Here is a 20,962-nt window from a genome sequence, read left to right as displayed (position 1 = left end):
GCTCGCTTCCCTTTGCATCAGTTTAAACAAATCTTCATAGGTTTCTCTGAGACCATCCTCATAGTCATTTCTTAAACCATAATTATGTTCCATTAAAATCATATACCATGACCTGTTCATTCATTCACAATTTGAATCAGTTTCCAATTCTTTGCCACCACCACATTAGCCATAATTTTTTTGTATATTCCTTTTTTTATTGCATATTCCATTTTGCTTAGAACTAAACCTTCCCTTAATCTACCCTTGTTGTTCCTTCTTCCTTCTACCCTGTCCCTCCTATTTCCCTGTTAAGTAAAATGCATTTCAGTACCCAATTGTGTATATTCTCTTCTCCTTTGACCAATTCACATGAGAGTAAGGTAAAAGTGTCACCTGCACTCCCTTCTCCTTTCTCTGATTTTTGTATAGACTTGCACAATACACTTATGAGATAATTTCCCCTAATATACCTCTCACCTCATCCAATATATTCTGCTTCCTCTCTTTTCCCTTTCTTATTTTAAGATCATAAAATTATAATAGAACCACCCCCAGGCCTTCTGTCTAATTAAAGTTTTTCTCTCTAACTTACAATGATGATACGTTTCAGAAGAGAACATGTATCATCTCCCCAAATTAGAATATAAACAGATTTTTCCCCTTGTTTTAGTCTCTTACGATTGTTTTTTTTTTCATCTTTACCCTTTTATGTTTCTCTTAACTGATATATTTGCACTTCAAAGTTTCTATTCAACTCTTGTCTTTTCATCAGGAATGCTTACAGAAGTTCTTTATGTCATTAAAGTTACATTTAGTAGATTTATAGGGTAGCTAGATGGGACAATGGATAGAGCACTGGGCTTGGAATTAGGAAGACTCATCTTCATGGGTTCAAATATAGCCTCAAACACTTACTAGTTGTGTGAGCCTGAGCAAGTCACTTTTTTTATTTTATTAATTTATTTTGATTTATCAACAATCACTTCCATACGCTTTTGAGTTTTAAATTTTTCTCCCCCTTCCTTCCCACCATCCTCCCCAAGACAGCGCACAATCTGATATAGGCTATACATTTACATTCCTATTAAATATATTTCATTAGTGATATTGTAAGTAAAAAGTAAAACTAATAGGAGGAACCACCAGAAAGAAGAAACAAAACTCAACAGAAGAGAAAAAAAAAATAGCAATTCAACTTCCATAGTTCTTTCTTTGGATGTGGATAGTATTTTCCATCACAAGGCCTCTGGAGATGTCTTAGATCCTTGTATTCCTGAGAAGGGTTAAGTTTATCAATATCAGTCATCACACAACGCGGCTATTAGTGTGCACAATGTTCTTTTGGTTCTGCTCACTTTACTCAGCATCAGACCATACAAGTCTTTTCATGTTTTTCTGAAGTCAGCCTGTTCATCATTTCTTATAGCACAATAGTATTCCATTACATTCATATACCACAACTTGCTCAGCCATTCCCCAATTGATGGGCATCCTCTCAATTTCCAATTCTTTGCCACCACAAAAAGAGCTGCTGTGAATATTTTTGCACATGTGGGTCCTTTTCCCATTTGTATGATCTCTTTGGGATATAGCCCTAGAAGTGCTATTGCTGGGTCAAAGGGTATGCACATCTTTATAGCCCTTTGGGCATAGTTCCAAATTGTTCTCCAAAATGGTTGGATCATTTCACAACTCCACCAACAATGCATTATTGTTTCAATTTTCCCACATCTTTTTCAACATTTATCATTTTCCTGTTTCGTCATGTTGGCCAATCTGATAGGTGTGATGTAGTACCTCAGAGTTGTTTTGATTCTGAGCAAGTCACTTAACCCTGTTTCTTTCAGTTCCTCATCTGTAAAATGAGCTAGAGGAAGGAAATGGCAAACTATTCTAGTATCTTTGTCAAGAAAACCCCAAAATGTAGTCACAAAGAGTTGGATGTAACTAAAACAACTGAACAATAATAACATGAGACTATGTATAAGACTATTCAGTTTTGAATAATAAATTATTTTTGCTTATAAGGCTATATCTTTGGCATTTTGGAATATTAAATTCCGAGCTCTCCTCCTTCTTTAAACCAGCAGTTGCTAAATCATGTGTGATCTTGACTGTGGCTCTTTCAAATTTGAATTTTTTTATTCTTTCTGTGGCATTTTTTTTTAAACCTGGAAGCTCTGAATTTTGGCTGTAATGTAGCTAGGAGTTTTCATATGGGTTTCATTCAGGAAGTGATGATTGGATTCTTTCTATTTTTGATGAGGTTTGTGGTGCTAGGAACCCCCAGAATGCTAAGGTGGAGTTGCCTGGAATGAATTCACACACTTAAACCTTCTCTTAGTCAAGAGGCAAAGTTTACTGTAATGCTTTAGCAAAGTAGGCGAAGTTCCAAGGGAACCTACAAGCTAGTAAGGATGGTGCTGGGGCTTACATGGAAAAGAGACAAGGGAAAAGAATGCCAAGATGCTAATTATTAGGTAATCTAAAGACTTCAAGGGAATACAGCAAGGGTCCAGGTATCGTTGGGAGCAGGTATCTATAATCTAAGGATGGGAAAATACAGGGAATCTGTAGAGATAACTTTGTTGATACCAGACGTTGAGGCAGAAAACATGTTTTTGTTTGGTTGACAAAGGCATGGTCACTGGGGATCTGGTGCCAAAGAGAGAGTCCTTGGGTCAGTATCCCTGTGTCTTTTCTGATAACAGAGTCAGGCCTGCAACTAGGGAAATTTTCTTACAGGGCATGGGCCTACCGAGAGATTGGAAAGCTTCTAGAGACATGATCTTAGGGCTGGGGCCCATTCACAAGCACCCTATCATTTCTACTTTCCCCTCTCATTCTAAAAGATCTAAATAGATTTCTTTTATGATTTCTTGAAATATGACTTATAGTCTCTTTCTGTCTCTCCTCTCATTCTTAAAGTATTTCTTCTCCATCAGTTTTCTAAGTCCATTTTTGATACGAGATTCCTTAATTTTTTTCTCATTTTTTTTTGCATTCTTTTACCTCTTTTTAAATATTTATTGTTGTCTCACTAAATCTTTAGCATTTATGTGGGCCATTGTAATTTCGTGATTGGGTATTGTACCTCTTTTGCCAAGCTGTAAATTGCCTTTCTAATTCTGTTTACTCCCAGAATTCTAGTTAAACTTGAGCCCAATTTTTCTGTGACGCTTTGCTTGCAGATATTTTGGAGTCATTCTCTTCCTTGGGATTTAAGTCCTGAGTATCCCTGTTAACATAATGGCTTCTTATGGTGGAATTATTTTTTTGCTGGCTCAATCTTTCAACCTATTTCTAGATTTCAGACTTTATATTAGAGCCAAGATCTGGATACTTCTGGAGGGAATATTTGTTCTGGTCTTCAAGCTGCTTTCTTGGTGCTAATGAGTGTTGTGTTACTGGGAACTCAGGGACAGATTAGTCTGAGGACCTGAAAGCTTTCAGGTCTCCCAAAGTGGTTAGATCCTTGACAAAGTTTGATTGTTAGTCTGAGTTCTGCCAGTTCTTGACCTGGGTTTGAGTCTGAGCAATTTGACTTGCTTGTCTCATTTAGAGTTTAAGTAGACTGCTGTTGGACTCTACAGTTATCAGCTACCTGAAAAGATTTTTCAGGTTCAGAGCAACAAATGTGCAGAGTCCCCTTTGTGCTTGCTGGAACTGAGATCTCCCTCTAGTCCGGCAGTCTGAGCCACACAGTCGTGGCTTACTTCTGCACTTGCTTCTTCCTTATTGCACAGTTTAGGACTTATCACTATTACTTATTCTGTAATGCCTCCCCAAGTGTTGGTACCCTTCTCAGAATACCCTAGATTTGTAACTTGGAATTGGGTAGTGAATGACAAAACTGCCAGATGGCACCTATTTCTGTAACCTTCACAAGGTTAGGCCCCTCCCCTGCTTGATCTGGGACTTTTTCTTGTACTGGCATGTATTTTTTCCCTGTGCTAGATGAGGAGATCTTCTAATCAGAACCTTTCCCCAGTATCCACAGATAACTTTGTGTGACTTTAAAATGGGCTGAGGAAAAGGAAAAAGAAAAAAATATGACTGTGTTTTGTTTTGTTGAATTTCATTACAGGTCTATTTGGAGGCTTCAGGGAAGGGAGGCTGGGGAAGGACTCAATGCATTTCTTCTTACTACCCCACCATCTTACCTCTGCCTCCAGTTTCATGTTTTGTTTTTTTTTCCTAAGAATTAGTTGGACTATATTATCTCTAACGACCTTCCTAGATCTGAGTCTATGATCTTAGGATCCTATGATCTATAATCATATTCTTGTTCTATCACTTACTACTTGTGACTTTGTGGTTAAATCACTTCACCTCATAAGTTTCCTCATCTGTAAAACAAGGAGGTTGGATTAGACAACCTCTGATTTCCCTTCCAACTCTCATGCTCTATTTAAAAAATATGAGAATATCATTTAAGTTGTTACTAAAAGGCAAGGAGGTGTAGTGCATTGAAAGCCAACTAGTCTCAAAATCAAAATATGTTGTCAACTTCTGTTTCTAGGTCATCATATATAAGCCATTAAACTTCCCTAGGACTCTAAGTTGTATAGTATCGTAGGTGTAGAGCTGGAAGATATCTCAAAGCCCATCTATTCAAACCCCCTTATATTACTGATGAGAAAATTGAGGCCCATTAAGCTTAACTGACTTTCCCAAGGTCATACAGCTAGTAGTAAATGAGGTTGGATAAGTCAATATACTTTGTTGTATCTCCATGGGTTGCTGATCTACATCCATGGTGGGAATTTCCACGCTGGGAAATTCCCTCAACTGATGAAATAACAAGTCTCTACACACATTTATACACATATCAAATAGTATATCAATACTGTACACACACACACACACACACACACACACACTCACACACGTATATTTACACTCAGTGTAAATCTCATGATCTCTTACTACTTTCTCTCCCTAGCTCTGAAAATAGCTCCCCTATTATTATAATGATTAATATGAGTTAATTTCTTAAGCCTTTCCATTCATTTAAATGACAGATACATAGATAAATGACACAGTATTTATTAAAAACATACAATGTGCAAAGCACTGTGGTAAGTGTTGGAGATATATTAAAAAATCAAGCAGGAACTGCAGTCCCTTCCCTCAAGAAAGTTACGTTCTGATGGAGAAAGACAATATGTAAAAGGGGAATGGGAAAGTGGGGGCAGGCCTTCATGCCTGGAGCTGGCAGCTAGAAAATGACCTGGCATCTTGGTGGAAGGCAAGATACAGCAAAAAATCTCACCTGTTATATCCTAGGCTAGTTCCAGGGATGGAGTCCAAAGTTCTCATGATGAGGAGATGGGCATAATGGCCTAAGTGCATGTGGTATGGTTTGGAGCCAAGAAGTTAGTACCTTTAATGTCAGTTATCTGAAACTTGTAACTTTGTTTAGTTTCTGTGCTGATGGCCACCTAACCTGTGTGTTTGATTAAATACCGAAATGTCCTGGAGTCAATGAGAATTTTTTATACAAATGAGATTGCCTATTTTCCATATTTTAGTAAGTGAATATATGAAGATCCTGTCGATTCGTTTTCCATTTCTTTAACTTTATTCAGGCATAGAACCATATTTTTATGGCTGGAAGGAAGTTCTGACGTCATCTAAGTTCAACATTTTTCTTTTACAAAAGAAAAAAAAATCTGGTCAAATAAGGTTAAGGTATTTTCCCAAGGTCACACAGTTAGTAAGCAGCACAGGTATAAGCTGAACCCTGGTTTGCTATATCCAAGTCCAGATCTCTTTCCATTGTGCCAGGATTGTATGAAAGAATTAAGTTTTAACATATATATGCTATCTCCTTTTAAAAGACAGAATGCTTCTTGAGGTGATTTTAAAAATTTTGACTTGAGATCCATTTCTTCCCCCAATCAATAAGCATTTCTTAAGCACCTATTATGTTTGAGGCATTTTGGCAGATGCTGGTGATAACAGACAAAAATGAAACAGTATCTGTATTCAAGGAGCTTATATGGTATCAAGAGGGAAATATTCACTTATATAATTAAGAAGGGGCGAGATACATAAAAAAGGCAAGGTTAATTTGGGGGAGTGGGATAAGAGATGTGAATTATAAAGGCTTCATTCTGGAAATACCACTAGAGCTGTTTTGAGGAAAGTTAGGGATTTTATGTGATGGAGTTGAGGAGGAATATACTTTAGTCATAGGGAACTGCCTGGGCAAGAGACTTAAATGGGGGAGAAGGAGTGCTACATGACAGGAATGGCAAGTAAATATGTTTGCCTGGACCACTGATTACAAGAAAGAAAATAAAATGTGTGACACGATTGGACAGACAAGGCAGAGTCATTTTGTAAATACAAAGGAGATTCATATTTGTCCTGGAAACACTAGGGGGCCACTGGATTTTCTTAAATAGGGGAGTAGTACAGCAACAATTGACTTTCATGAATCAAGGAGACATGAATCAAGAATACCATTTAGTAGCCTCTTGTAATTGTCTAGGACAGAAGCGATAAGGGTCTGTACTGGGGTTATGGCCTTGAGAATGGAAAGGAGAAAGCATATGGAGAAATAGTGTAGAGGTAGAATCAACAAGACTTGGCAACAGATTGTGGGTGAGAGTAAGGAGCTGATGACTCTAAATTTTCAAACTCGTGACAATATAAGTACATTCATTTTTTTTTCAATGCCAGAAATGTAAATGTTTTTTACATTATCAAAAATCACTTCAATTTCCATGGGTGAATGTATATACAAGTACAGTATAAGAAAAAATTTCATCCAGGTGCAGTTGTCTTTAGCATATTTTCTGTTAATGAACTGAATAATGAAAGAGAACATACATACACACACACACACACACACATATATATCTGCCAAAGAAATAGTTCAAAAATACCAAAAGTAACAAATATTTCATGTATGATTCAAAGTACTCGCCTGTCAAGATAACAACTAACTTTATAGATAAATCAGGTACAAGGACAGAATGATGTATAATGGTGATGAGAATGTTAGAAAATAGGAGTCAAAATTGTGGGAAATGCACAGTTAATTAAAACTAAAGATAATTCACCGTGTACATATATATATAATCAAGCATGCTGCTACATACCCATACATTTATACATATATGCATACACATATATGTATGCAGTAGCACAATTGATTATAAATTATAAATGGTCAATTGCCAAGTAAAAGTTAATTTGATATAGCTGGTTAGTCTGATGGGAAGAAAAAAGCAGACTGGAAACTATGAAAGAAAGAAAAATAAAAGCAACCTTGAACCAGGAATATACTGCTGATATTGGAAAAAACAAGCAAAGTATTAAGTTGAAGAGAAAAATAGATTGTGGAAAGTCAATGGCAATTTTCCCATTATTTCCCCATTGTATATCTTAACCAGACTTCTCTGTCTATTTCTCTTCTCCATAGCAAAAGAAAGATGGAAAGAACTTGGAAGACATTCAGAGGAGAGCTATAAAGATGATTATAAGTTTAGGACCATCATAGGAATTTTATGGAGAAGAGTGAAATAGAAAAGCTTGAGAGATGATTTAATAATTCTTCAACCTTATGAAAGACTCTTATGTAGGAAATAATAGGCCCATAATTTCTGAGAACAAAATAAGGGAATGTAGTTTAACCCAGAAAAAGAAAGACTTAGGCTAAATACTATGAAAACATTTCAAGGAATCAGAATGTCACTTTAAAAAAAGCATTCATCCATTCAAAGAATTTTATGGACAGGGCTGTATATATTACAATATATAAGGGCACTACAGGGAATACAAGACATATAATACCCTGTCTCAAAGCCTTGTCCTCAAAGCATTTGCAAATGATGTAATGATATTATATTATTCCACCATACAGCTTTAGAAATGGTACCTCTAACTATTGTACCTCAAAGGAGGAGAAAGATCATTGTTATAACAGGTATAATTGATCTGTTAGGAACTCAGGAATGTAACTACACATCTCATGCTCAAGGGTAACCTTCCTAGCTATAGTTCACATAACACAAAGGAACCACCTAGTCTGTGAAAATGTTACCTGGGTTCATTTTGTCTTAACCTAGGACACGTCACACCATATCCAAGACTTATTTGGAAGCTGGTCAATTTTTGCCAAAATGACACTTATCTGAACGAGGCCTAATCACTTAGCCTTAGCTTGCTAAGAGAACCAATATCCTTTGCAAATGAAGACAAAACAAACAGATACCTTCTAATGCCATAATGAGCAACCAAATAAGGACACCCACAGAAGATAACTAGCCTCTGTGGTTATTAGTGATTTCTATCTACATTTCTATCTACATTTGCCTCTTCTTATCTGACCAAATTGATTCAATTGTGAACTAAGGTTTGTAACAGAAAGGGAAGGTAATTAACGTTGGTAAATGTTTAATTGGGTGGAGGGGGCGGGGACAGGGGACAGGGGACAGAGGACAGAGGACAGGGGGTGGGGTATGGGGGTGGGAAATGTTCTCAGGGATTTACTTTTAAGCTTTATCTACATTGTTGACATTTTCTCTACCACTTTCTTAAATAGACAACCAACAAAACAATAAATAAAGGCCAGATTTGTAACATTTGCTGATTTCTAAGGTGTAAGTGTTCACACTGAAAATTTAACCATAAGCTCTGGAGCCAGTTAGCGATAGCTCTAGCATACTTACATTTGGAAATAATGTTCTTCCACCCCCTGATTAATGAGAGAAGCAAAGTAATTCCTTCAAGGTTAGTCAGGTAGCAAATGATAGAAGCAGAGATCACAGAATCCTAAATTCAGAGTGTCTATGGAATGGAACGGATCTTAGAGATTATGGAAAGCAACCTTTTCGTGTTACACCTGAAGAAACTGAGGCCTAGACAGATTAAGTGATTTGTCTAGCATCACACAGCTAGTAAGTGCTTGAGCAGGATGATTTGAACCTAGGCTGAATCTCTTAATCCTGTTTGCCTCAGTTCTTCATCTATAAAATGAACTCCAGAAGGAAATAACAAATGCTTTTTTCTTTACTGCCAAACCAGTATCCTCACCAAGAAAACCCCAAATAGGGTCAAGAACAGTCAGATATAACTGAAAAAGGACTGAACAACTTCTTAACTCTGAGTCTAACACTCTACCCATGATGGTATCTTTAACCAAAGTTTCCTAATTCACAGCTTGTCCTTTTTCCATTGCACCACACTGCCCTGGTTTGCAGGTTAGATTGAAAGAAGAAGAACTAAGGGCAGAGAGACTAGGCAGGAACCTATTTTAACAGTGCAGGAATAATTTAAGGGCTTTGAGTAAAGTGACAGCTTTGAGAAGAACTGGATCTGACAAATTCAAAAAAAGAAGAATTTACAAGATTATGACCTCACAGGTGTGGTAGAAGTCAAAAGATAATTTTGAGGTTCCAAATGTGGGTAATTGAAATCGAATGTTGAGATCATTATGCATATTATACAAAATAGGCTCATATACTTAGCTCCCCAGAGAAGGTCAGCCCATATTCAGTAAGATTTGGAAGAATCAAATCACAGACAAATTCAACCCTTTATTATGTCAAAATATTATCTGATTTGCATGCTTCCATTGTTTAAATTTTTAAAATAAATGTCCTACCATTAAAGTACATTAAGAGAATATTAAATCACTACTTATATTTATGTATGATTCCATTAGATTTGCATTAGATAAATGCAAATTCAATTTGGCCAACTGAGGTTTAGAAATAGAACTAGTGACAATAACAAAAAGCAGTCAGGCACTATATGCAGCCCCCATTGTTGTTTTTGACACACTATAAAAATATCTTCACTGTCTACCAAAAACTTGCTGTTTGGATATTTTTTTTAGTGCTTGTGAAAGTATACTATATTTATAATGAATAACCATCTCAAATTCCAATCACCACATTAACGTATGGTTCACATGGAATTTTCTTTAATATAAAATTTGAAGTAAGAGGTTTTGCAAATATGATACATTATCATTTCACTGCACAGCAAAGTCTCAGCTACAGGAGACTTATATGTAAAGATAGCTCTTTAGACAGACGAGTATTATCAGAAAACGGCACTCAGAATGTTGATGGTACATACAAAGAAAACTTGGGTTAATCATTTTGTCATACCTCCACATTAAATGAAACCCTTTTTCTTTTATCACTGAGTCTACATAATACAATGAGCTCCTTTTATACTACAAGTATTAAATCCTAAGATTTGTTTTAATAGGAGGGTTTACTTCTGCCTTGTTATATTTCTCTGATGAGAGTGATACTCTCTTGCTATTTATTACCCTAGGGAACTATGGTTTCAGTCATTACTCTTGTTTTTGCAATCATTCTGCATTAGCCTTTGGGGCATCTTCATAAAAAGCATAATAAAAATACTGGATCACTCATAAATTAAGTTGAGGGATAGCACTGAAATAGAAGCAACATGATTTAACAATGTAGTCCAGTATTTTAGATAAAAAGTGAACCTTTCTTTAAGCATATGTGAACATCTAAATTAAAACAAAAAATTAAGGATAATTGCTTGCTTTCAAAAAAGATTCATCGATACCATATGTGATAACATGTGTACCATAATATATTACCATCACATGTGATATCATATCTGCTAAACAAAATAGGTAGGAATGACTTCCTTTGGCATTCAATAATTCTACTGCTCAATCCTGTACTATGCACATCTATGGCTTTAGGACCTTTTACTCTGGGCCCTGGTCCTCTTGTACGTAGCCTAAGCACTCTTTAGCAACTATTTGCTGCCTCTGAGCTACTATTCTGCATTGCTTCTGCTTGGCTAGGTGTTTTTTTTTCTTCTTTATAATAATACCACAATTTAACCTATGTCTTTCTCTACTGTAATTTTTCCCCCTAGTACTTGAACTCACTGTTACTATATCTAGCAGATGTGGACATCGATTGATTTCTGGATGTTTTGAACTATGGTCTTGTGTGTTGATAACATTGCCTCTGGCCCTCTGACACTTTTAACAGACTGAGACCTATTGCCTTTTTACCATGTAGTTGACCTGAGACATTAAGGCAAATGAGTTTCCCTTTAACCCTTGCTCTTCCTCCAGTCAGAGATAAGTAGAATAAGATTCAATGCTTTGCTAGTGGATTACATTATAATTCTTTAATTCTTTACTTAGGATAATTGAATAGTATCTTTCCTTAATGCATTTAAAATGTGACACATTCATTAACAGTTGTATTTTAATATAGTATTTGGGGAAAGTACTTATAACATAAAGATATACCTTTATCTAATTACATATTAACCATCTAATTATATGTAATCACATACTCCTAGAAGTAAAAGGTAACTTTAAGGTTATCTAACCCTGCTTCTATCTTAAACATGACTTTTTTAAACTATTTCAGACAAGTGGTATTAGGAAAAGATCAATTAAAGAACACTGATTTGTTCAATGCTTTTTCTCTATATAATTTGAAAGAATTTAGTTACATTAATGTTTCTTCCATTCATATATAAGTCAGCAGATAATTGCTGTTTTCAAAAGAAATTATTACCACATGGAATAAGAACCCGTTTCAATAGCTGCTGTGTGAAATAAATTAACTCTGAACTTGAATGTGAAGTAATATGCAACTATTCATAATATTTTCAACTGACAGTATATTTTCTTATGTTTATTTTTGAAGACTGGGAAATATGAATAAAATAATGATTAACTGTTGGAAACCAATTGGATACCCCACCTACTAGAAACTCATCAAAAAGCAATCCAGAAGCACATTGCTGCTCTCCTATCAACCACATCGTGACCTGTCAGCAATTGGATCACTATGACAATATACCAAGTTATACTATTATTTCTGCTCTGGGTGTGCCTGCCAAATTTCTCCTCTACAGAGATGTTGTTTAGAAGGACTTCTGAGCCCCAAACAAAAGTTGTAAGAGCACGCACAGCAGGGAGAGATGGAAAAGTGCTGCACCGTCAAAAACGTGGTTGGATGTGGAATCAATTTTTCTTACTTGAAGAATATACAGGATCTGATTATCAATATGTAGGAAAGGTAAGTCTAAATTTAATTGAATAATCTTGCTATCCTTTGCTTACATATTTGTCTAATGAATATTTTTAAGTTTATTAAAACTATAGTTACTCTTAAAGAATTGTTGTTTTCTCTACATTATCTTAAATCATTTATTTCCATGATAATTACAGATAGATACATTTTGTTAATAAAAAAATACAAAATCATTTTAGCTTCTATATTTTGATCAGCATCAGGGACACTGTATCACGGCTTGGCAGTGTGCCACTCACACTAGATGCTCAGCAAATGTTTGAAGAATTAATGCACTGGCTAATCTCACATGGGATGCAGCTAGGTGGTGCAATGGACAGAGCACAGGGCCTGGAAGTAAGGAAGACCTGAGTTTAAATCTGGCCTCATTCACTTATTAGCTGTGTGACCCTGGACTAGTCACTTAATCCTGTTTGCTTTAGTTTTCTCATCTGTTAAATGAGTTGGAGAAGGAAATGGCAAACCACTCCAGTAAGTTTGCGAAGAAAACCCTAGAAGAGATCACAAAGAGTCAGACACAATTGAAACAACTAACAGCAATATGATATGACACAAGTGGGTGTTTTAAGGAATTTAAAAGCACTTTGAAAAGTCAGATATTTTGTAAAAGGCTAAAATTTCCTTTAAAACTAGATTTTATATATGTCTGCTATAAACAATTATCAGTATTATCTCCAGAATCTGGACTGAGAGAAGGCCTCAAAAATTTACAGATTGGGTTACTCTTCTCATCCCCTCATTCAATATTTATTGAAAGCCTATTATGCTGGGGCAGCTAGGTGGCACAGTGGATAGTGCACTGTCCCCAGATTCAGGAGGACCTGAGTTCAAATCTGGCCTCAGACATATAATACTTACTAGCTGTGTGACCCTGGGCAAGTCACTTAACCCCACTGCCTAACCAAAAAGCAAAAAAAAAAAGCCTATTATGCACACAGCAATGTGTGATAATAAGTTGCATAATGAGGCATGACCCTGATTTCATAAAATTTCTCGCATATTTGGTTGGATGACATAAGGACAGAAAAAATTGTAAGACAAAGAAGCATATTTTATATGCATAGTGTAAACAAAATCCTTGAATGATTTACAGAAGGGAGAGATGATTTCTTTTTGAATTGACCAGGAAAGACTTCATGATGGAGCTAACACATGGTCTTCAAGGAAGTGGGGCAGTGTTCACAAAGGTGGAGAATGTTGGAAGCTATGTTTTACTTGCCAATAACATGAACAAAGACTGGGAAGTAAGACGGCTAACGGATCATTTTGGAAAAATTGAACAGTCGGGTGGAAAGTAAAAATTAATCTTGTATTCAATGAGGGACAGTGTAAGGTTTGGGTTCAGAGGAGTTACATGATCAAAATGGCATTTTAGAGGAATTATCCTGGCAATGGTCAGGATAGAAAAGAGAGAATAGAGTCTGTGTTCTTAACATCTGGTAATATGGATCTGTGCTATGGCAATAGCAATGAGAATAGGAAAGAATGATCTGAATATGAGAAACACAGAAGAGTAAGAATTTATATAATTTTAAATACTAATAATTTATTATTTTTTTCTTACATCACCCAGTTTGCTACTGTTACTTCCTTTGCTCCACTGTCAAAGAATCATCCCTTAAAACAGAATGAAAAAGGGAGAAACTACCCGATTTTACAAAACTAACCAAACCGCCCCCCCAAATTGACATTATGTGAAGTAATACAATTTAAGGGACAATGATGACAACCAGGTATTGAAATTCTATGATTGGAAGTATTACTGATGATATCTTCAGAACGATCCAAAGGGTTTTTGGGAGGAGGACCTGAGGAGGTGCAATGGGGGGAAAATGTGCTCAGACATAGGCATACTGAAGTTAAAACAAAAGAACAGAATACAGGTGGAAATGACTAGTATATATTTAGTAATATGATATTCAACCACAGGATGGATATCCAAGCTGGAAATATAAATATTTGGGCTTTACACATATAGGGTATATGGAGATCATAAAAATTATGAAGGAAAAAATACAAATTCTTGAGGAAAGCTTGCACTTAGGAAAATACAAGATGAAAAAGAATCACTATAGACATTAAAGAAGTGGATATGGAAAATTATGTAGAACCAGAGAGCTGGAGGGTCACATAAGCAAAAGGAGCAGAGAATTTCCAATTTTATATTAAAGTCAAGGACAAGAAGGACTTTAAAAAATTATATTTAACAAGTAAGTGGTCAGAGTCAATGAAAAAGAAGTGAAGACAGCTAGTGTAGATGACCTTTAAGAGAAGTTTAGAAGTCAAAGGAAGGAGAAAAAATATATTATGGCAATTGGAGATAGCAGAATGGTTGAAGGAATTTAAATTTTAGGATAGAAGATATTTGTATACAGAGAAGAAGCTAATGGAGAGGGAAAATTTGAAGATAGAAGGGACTGAGGATGATAGAACGAGGTTCCGGAGTACCTAGGGAGTAATTATATCAAGAGATACAGTTAGAGGAATTTGCCTGTGAAAAGAAGGGGAGACATGTTATCCTGCTAGAGAAGAGGAAAAGAAGAGAGAATAGAAAGTAATAGGGACAAAATTTGTTTTGGAAAAGAAGTACAGTTGATATTGCTGGAAAGCTATAATCTCTTTTAAATGGAAATCATAACATCTACTAAGAATCATGATGGGATTGGGAATTTAAGGCACTGTGTCAGGGCCAGTTCTAGGCCTAGACAGTGGCTTGCTTGAAAATGTCATAGATGCAACACAGAAAGTACTAAACAAACGGCTCTTGAGTAAATGTTAACCTATTTACTTTTTTTGTATTGTGGACCCCTTAGGTAGTCTAGTAAATCCCATGGATCCGTTCTAAAAATAATATTTTTAAATGCATAAAAGAAAATGCATACAATTACAGAAGAAATCAATTATATTTAAAAAGTTATCAACATATTTTAAAAGTTCAAGAACCCTAGGTTCTAAACCCTTGATTAGAGATTAACTACTAGCTCAGAGGGCATCCAGGAGGCACAGTAGATAGAGCACCAGACCTGGAGTCAGGAGGACCTGAGTTCAAATTCAGCCTCAGATACTTAATACTAGCTGTGACATACTGGACAAGTCACATAACCCTGCACTTAAACCTGACTGCCTCCAAAAAACAAAACAAAAGCAAACAAACAAAAAAATCTAGTTCAGGAGAGTTGGGTTAAATCAGAAATTCAGGCCATAAACAAACTTTGGGGGTTTTTTTGTTGGTTTGTTTTTTGGTTTGGGGTTTTTTTTTGGTTTTGTGTTGGGGGGTTTTTGGGGGGTATGGTTTATGATCATTGTGTATGATAAATTTTTCTCAGGAATCCAACTAAGACCATGAAGGTCAGGCTCCTTTCTCTATGAAAATAGGCTAAAAGTCTGCCATAGGGTCTCAGACTCCTTCCCCAATTCCCCTTTTCTCTTAACTCTTCAACTAATAAGAGTTCTTAAAAATTCTGAAGGACAAATTTGGAAGTAGAGGTAGGGGAAAATCCTTGCTTCTCCAACAATTAACACCTTTAAGTCCTCCAGAAGTTCAAGAGAGGGAGGGGCAGTATTCTTTATACATGACAGAGAAGGAAGTTTTCTTAAGCAAAAGGATAAAGTGGAGAAAACATCATTGAAGGTACTATGTCAAAACTTCAATCCAGATGCAGACTTGGTGGACTACTGCAGCCCCCCTCTCCAGTTCACTGTAAATTTTGTGTGTGTGTGTGTGTGTGTGTGTGTGTGTGTGTGTGTGTGTGTGCGTGTAGAGACAGAGATAATGCAGAGTTCTTCCCTTTCTGCTAAAGCAAGGGCTCTCACTGGTTATTCTTTATAGCCTCAAAACTTAGCATAGTGCCAAGCACATAGTTAGTACATAAGTGTTCTTGGACTGAATGACACCCTAATGTGGATACTGATTTACCATTTAAACACTCATTTGGAGAAGTCTTTGCTGCCAAATGTTGGAATGGAAATGAACAGAGAAAACTGATTATTTTCTTATTTTAAATCTTCCAGAATTGATAGAAATAGTTCTCGTTAGAGTTGCTACAGCGTATAGTCATAATTTAGGAGTTTAGTAAAAATTTAGAGCACCATGAGGAATATGACATGGACTCATAATAAATGAATAAAAGATTATCCAGTCACATGGGCTGATCATGGTTAGAGTGTATATACTTATGTCGGATCTAGTAACATTGTTCAATAACTCTCTTGAAATGCTTTAGTACTCAGAAATACAAAAAGCATTAGGAGTAACAAAGAATACTGATGTGGCCCAGGGAAAGATCAAAGTAAGGTGGGAGAATTCTATGGTAACAGAAAGGGAATCACTGAAATGGTTGACTACGTGATTCAGGTTGGGTAGGAGACAGTTAAGTGAAATTAGAATGGGGATAAGATAAAGGCAGGGGGCAAAACCGTTTAAGCAAGAGTTTCCTCATATGAAAAATAAGGGAGTTGGAATGGATTATAAACAGTTGGTTAGAAGGGAAGAAAACCCATGGTCAGAGAGCGAAAGCATGAAATCCAGGGCATTAAAGATAAACAATTCCTAGTGGCAGAGAGACCCTTTTTTCTTTCAATCTTTTTTCACTTTTGCCTGACTTTGTGACCCCATTTGAGTTTTCTTGGCAAAGATACTAGACTGGTTTGCCGTTTCTTCATCTCATTTTACAGACGAGGAAACTGAGGGAAACAGAATTTAGTGATTCGTCCAGGGTCACACAGCTAGTAAGTGTCTGAGGCCAGATTTTAATTTAGGAAGAAGATTAATCTTCCTGACTCCAGACCCATCACCTAATTGCCCTATGTTTATGTTATCTGCCTAACTAAGGAGTGCCAAATGAAGACTTGCTTCCTCAGTGGTACAGTTGTACATGACTAATCTACAGTATCTGAGTACTCAATATTGCAAAATGCTACAGAACTTTTCCATCTATTCCTGTTTGATACTCTGTGTTCTATGTACCTAGTGGAATAGAAGAGACTAGAATGTGATAGCTGAAAAGGACTTTAAATATCTAGTCCTACTCCCTTATTTTTCATGTGAGAAAACTTAGTGGTGACCTTGGGGTCAAGAATATCTTGGACATTTATTCAGGAGACATTCCAACAAGATCCCAGTTGAGTGGTGGTAGACTCCAGGAGTGAAAGACCCCTAGGAGAGAATTACCCTGGGAATATGGGAAGTGTGTGTGGGGGGGTGTTTAGGAGGATCAATTTCTTCTTTTGACCAGCCACATTAACCAGATGACAACATTATGAACTTTGAAAAGGTTGGTAGATACAGAATTTACCTCAGAATTGGTAAGCAATCTTGAAACAGCAGTGATTGATGGCAATATCTGCATTGGAACTGAGAGACAGGGACAAACAAGGGCTCAGAAGAGGTAGCTTCAGAATTCAGAGCCCTGCAGTTACACATAATGGAGCTTTATGAAGAATTCACAAAGCGAGAAAAAAGGCTTCCCATAACTAGGAACTGGGAGTTCAGTCTTTGTCCATGCACTTTTTAATTTTGATCTTACTCTCCCCAGAGAATTTATGTGCGAAAGGGGAGAGTACGTTCCCAATTTGTAAAGATTTTACCTGCTGAGTAAATACCCTTTCTAAAAGCTAATTAGTTTGACTGATAATCAAGAGAACATATTAGTGCTGGCTCATAAATGAAAACACCAGAAATCTAGACCATTGGGATGACCCCTTGAAACCTGAAATGATAGTCAGGTGCTCTCTAGCGACTACACACACCACTTAGAATGAAAGTGGGGGAAATTGTCTTAGATGGGATGATTATTTTAAGGATCAAATAAGATAATATGTACAATAATATATATGAGATACTTAAACAGCTTTGCAAACCTTAAGGCATTATGTAAACTTGAGTTGTTGTTACTGATGATATATTTATTGTTAAAGATTTTCCCAATATCTTTTTTTTATTAGAGCAGAAATAGAAGAATGATCTATCCCTTCAGTCAAGTTACCTTTTAAGTAAAACCACAATTGAAAACTGAAATAGGTGTTTTTTTTTTAATACTTGTTCTAAAATTTCCTTATCCTCAAAACTCTGTCTCTATTTTCATGCTCCCACAACATAATAGACATGTCCCTGTTTAGGTGTCTTTCTTTTTTTTCTATTATAGACAACTGCTGATGTGTGTTTTTACAAAGAGCGAATATGGAGAAAATAGACAAGTGCATGTATTTTGTTGACTGTGTCATGATTTGTCTAAGTGCAGGTTGCACTTTATTCCATTTAGTTACAAAAGGTTTTGAGGAAATGAAATTGCAATTGAGCTCAGAATAAAATACAAAGTTTGATTTATAATGGTAGAGGATGTTTTTATTCATTATATTCAATGAGCATTCAATTTTCATTTTTTGCCCATATCTGAAACTAATAGAGGTCATATATGTATTAAGTAGTTTGAGCACCTGAGAAGGAACTCATTTTTAAAAATATTCATAGTGGTATCATTATATCTTATAAAGTTTATGTGAAAATGGAAAAAAAGAAAATGGGGTATTATAAAAATTTTTTTTAAAAAGTAATGTTAAAATCATGCAACTGAATAAATTGGGAGATGTTGAAGCTCATTTTGTATTACTCCCCAGTTTGAGTGCATTATTATCTATTCCTTTATTGGTCGGTCCATTCATTCATTCTTTTGTTTTTGCCATGAATAAAAATTGTCCACAGGTAGGCCTGCAGAGGAAAAATTTAATGGAGCTCTAAGTGTCAGACAAGCAGTTTTCTAGCTTGATTCATTCATCCCTGGTTTCAGATAGCCAGGAAAAAAAAATATACCAACCAGAGATAGCTTTACCTTTCAGCATAGAGAAAACAGCATCTTCTATTCTGAAACCAAGGATTTTCCTGTTTGGTGTATAGTAAACCTGACTCAGGGAGGCTTTAAGTAAGTATGGTTTTGCTCAACAATTTTGTCCAGAAATACGAAGAGCCAATACCCTTCTACTGATGCAAGGACACTTAGACCATCTTCATCAGAGAGTTCAATCCTCTTTGTTCTACAAGTATTTATTAGACACCATGTATTTTTTCAGTACTTTTCTACATAGTTATTTTTATTCATGCTAGCTTTTCAAATATATATCTTTGGATAATAACATTCACCTATATAAACTTCTCATTTCTGACCATGAATATGATCTAAAATACAACTACAAAACAAAAATTATATAAAGAAGACTCCTTATGAGTATCATAAGTATCATAAAATTAGTAATAGGAATGAGGACTGTACCAAATACTTGGATTTAAAATTTGACAAAGAGTTTTCATCATCTATTATGTATAAATATTCTTTATCACCACAAGCAAATACTTGTACAAATGCATGTACACATACATGTATCTATGCATAGTATATATTTTTTAAACTTTGCAAAATTTAAATACTATATGGATATTAGTTATTGTTATCATCATTATTGTTTCAGCATTTAACTACATGAATTGTCTATACCACATAAACACACATACACATATGTATATGTACATATATGTATATGTTTATATACATATCTCTCAAGTTCCAAAAATCTTAGTGTAGTTTGAAGCTATCAAAATTTTAAATTGTACATACATGTATATATATACATATATACATACTCTAATGCACAAAATTCACACACATATATATAATGTAAAAATTCATGTACATACTACTTAGTTTTTATCTGCTGCAATATATACATGTACTCAGGACTGCCAGGTGGTACAACGGATAGAGTGGTGGGCCTAGAGTCCAGAAGCTCATCTTCTTAATTTCAAATCTGCCCTCAGACACTTACTACTGTATGACCTTGGGCCTCAATTTCCTTATCTGTAAAATGAGCTAGAGAAGGAAATGGCAAACCATTCTAGTATCTTTGCCAAAAACCCAAATGGGGTCATAAAGAGTCAGACACAACTCAAAATGACTGAACAATAACAATACATGTACTCACATGTATCCCTTATATACACACATGGATAAAGATACATGGGTTCATATGTGTATATATGCATGCAATGCAGATGTATGTTTAGAACTATATATATATGTACATCCACATGTTGACGCAGATTTATGTGTGTGTGTGTGTGTGTGTGTGTGTGTGTGTGTGTGTAGATTTGCATGTGTGTGAATAATTTGAATAGAATAGAATCATTTAGAAGAGGACACCTGACACAGGGACTTTCATCACAACAAAATTGTACTATTTGCTGTTCCTTTTGCTCTTTTGTACATTCATTTTAAGAATCTCTGCTTCTTTTTATACTCTATTTTGGTTTAGTAGGTCTGTATTACCTTTTTTCTATGTTTCTGATATCTGGTTAAAGGTAATAATCCATGGGATCTAAAATATTTTCCATTATCTTTTCTAGATCATGAGCAAAAAGCATACATATGAGAATAATTTGGAGGCCTCATGTTTAAATTTCTAAGTATGCTTCACCTACTGACCAGTTGGGAGAAGGAAAACAGAAAATGTTAAAAAGTAAATAAAGGGCTACTTTACTTTTGAGTGTAAAATGCCACAATAACTTCTGAAGGCCTCAATATTTTATAGTATAATAACTACTATTTAATAACATAGTAAATGCTGTTATATAGGTCATAATGATATCACTGAATCATGAAGAAAACGGTCAGTTATGTTCAGAAAGTAATTCTTAAGAAGGCAGGGCAATATGCAATAAATTTCAGGGAAAAAAAATGAGATATTTGCAACCTTTAAACATTTTCTTGTCTTCATCTACATAGGAAACATGTTTTCAGTACTTACATTTTACTTTAGAAATGTTTTTGTTTTTCTATAAATTGCATCTGTGAAGAAACAACATATTTTTGTGAACCGCTAAATACTTTTTTTTTTTTTGGCTAAGCAACTGGGTTAAGTGACTT

The 20,962-nt window shown here is 35.5% G+C and overlaps 1 protein-coding gene across 1 annotated transcript in view; it reads left to right on the top strand.

Annotated features, from left to right (window-relative positions):
- Positions 1 to 20,962, top strand: part of CDH10 (cadherin 10) — a 266,340-nt gene that overhangs the window by 68,212 nt on the left and 177,166 nt on the right. Inside the window, exon 2 of the mRNA XM_021000532.2 lies at positions 11,661 to 12,035. Coding sequence (XP_020856191.1) covers positions 11,805 to 12,035 — 231 coding nt within the window. The 5' untranslated portion in view covers positions 11,661 to 11,804. The remainder of the gene's footprint in view (positions 1 to 11,660; positions 12,036 to 20,962) is intronic.

Source organism: Phascolarctos cinereus, unplaced genomic scaffold (assembly GCF_003287225.1).
Source record: "Phascolarctos cinereus isolate Bilbo 61053 unplaced genomic scaffold, phaCin_HiC Scaffold_4;HRSCAF=312, whole genome shotgun sequence".
Lineage (NCBI taxonomy): Eukaryota > Metazoa > Chordata > Mammalia > Diprotodontia > Phascolarctidae > Phascolarctos > Phascolarctos cinereus.
Note: the sequence above shows the minus strand (reverse complement) of the source record. Positions and strands in the feature narration are given on the sequence as shown.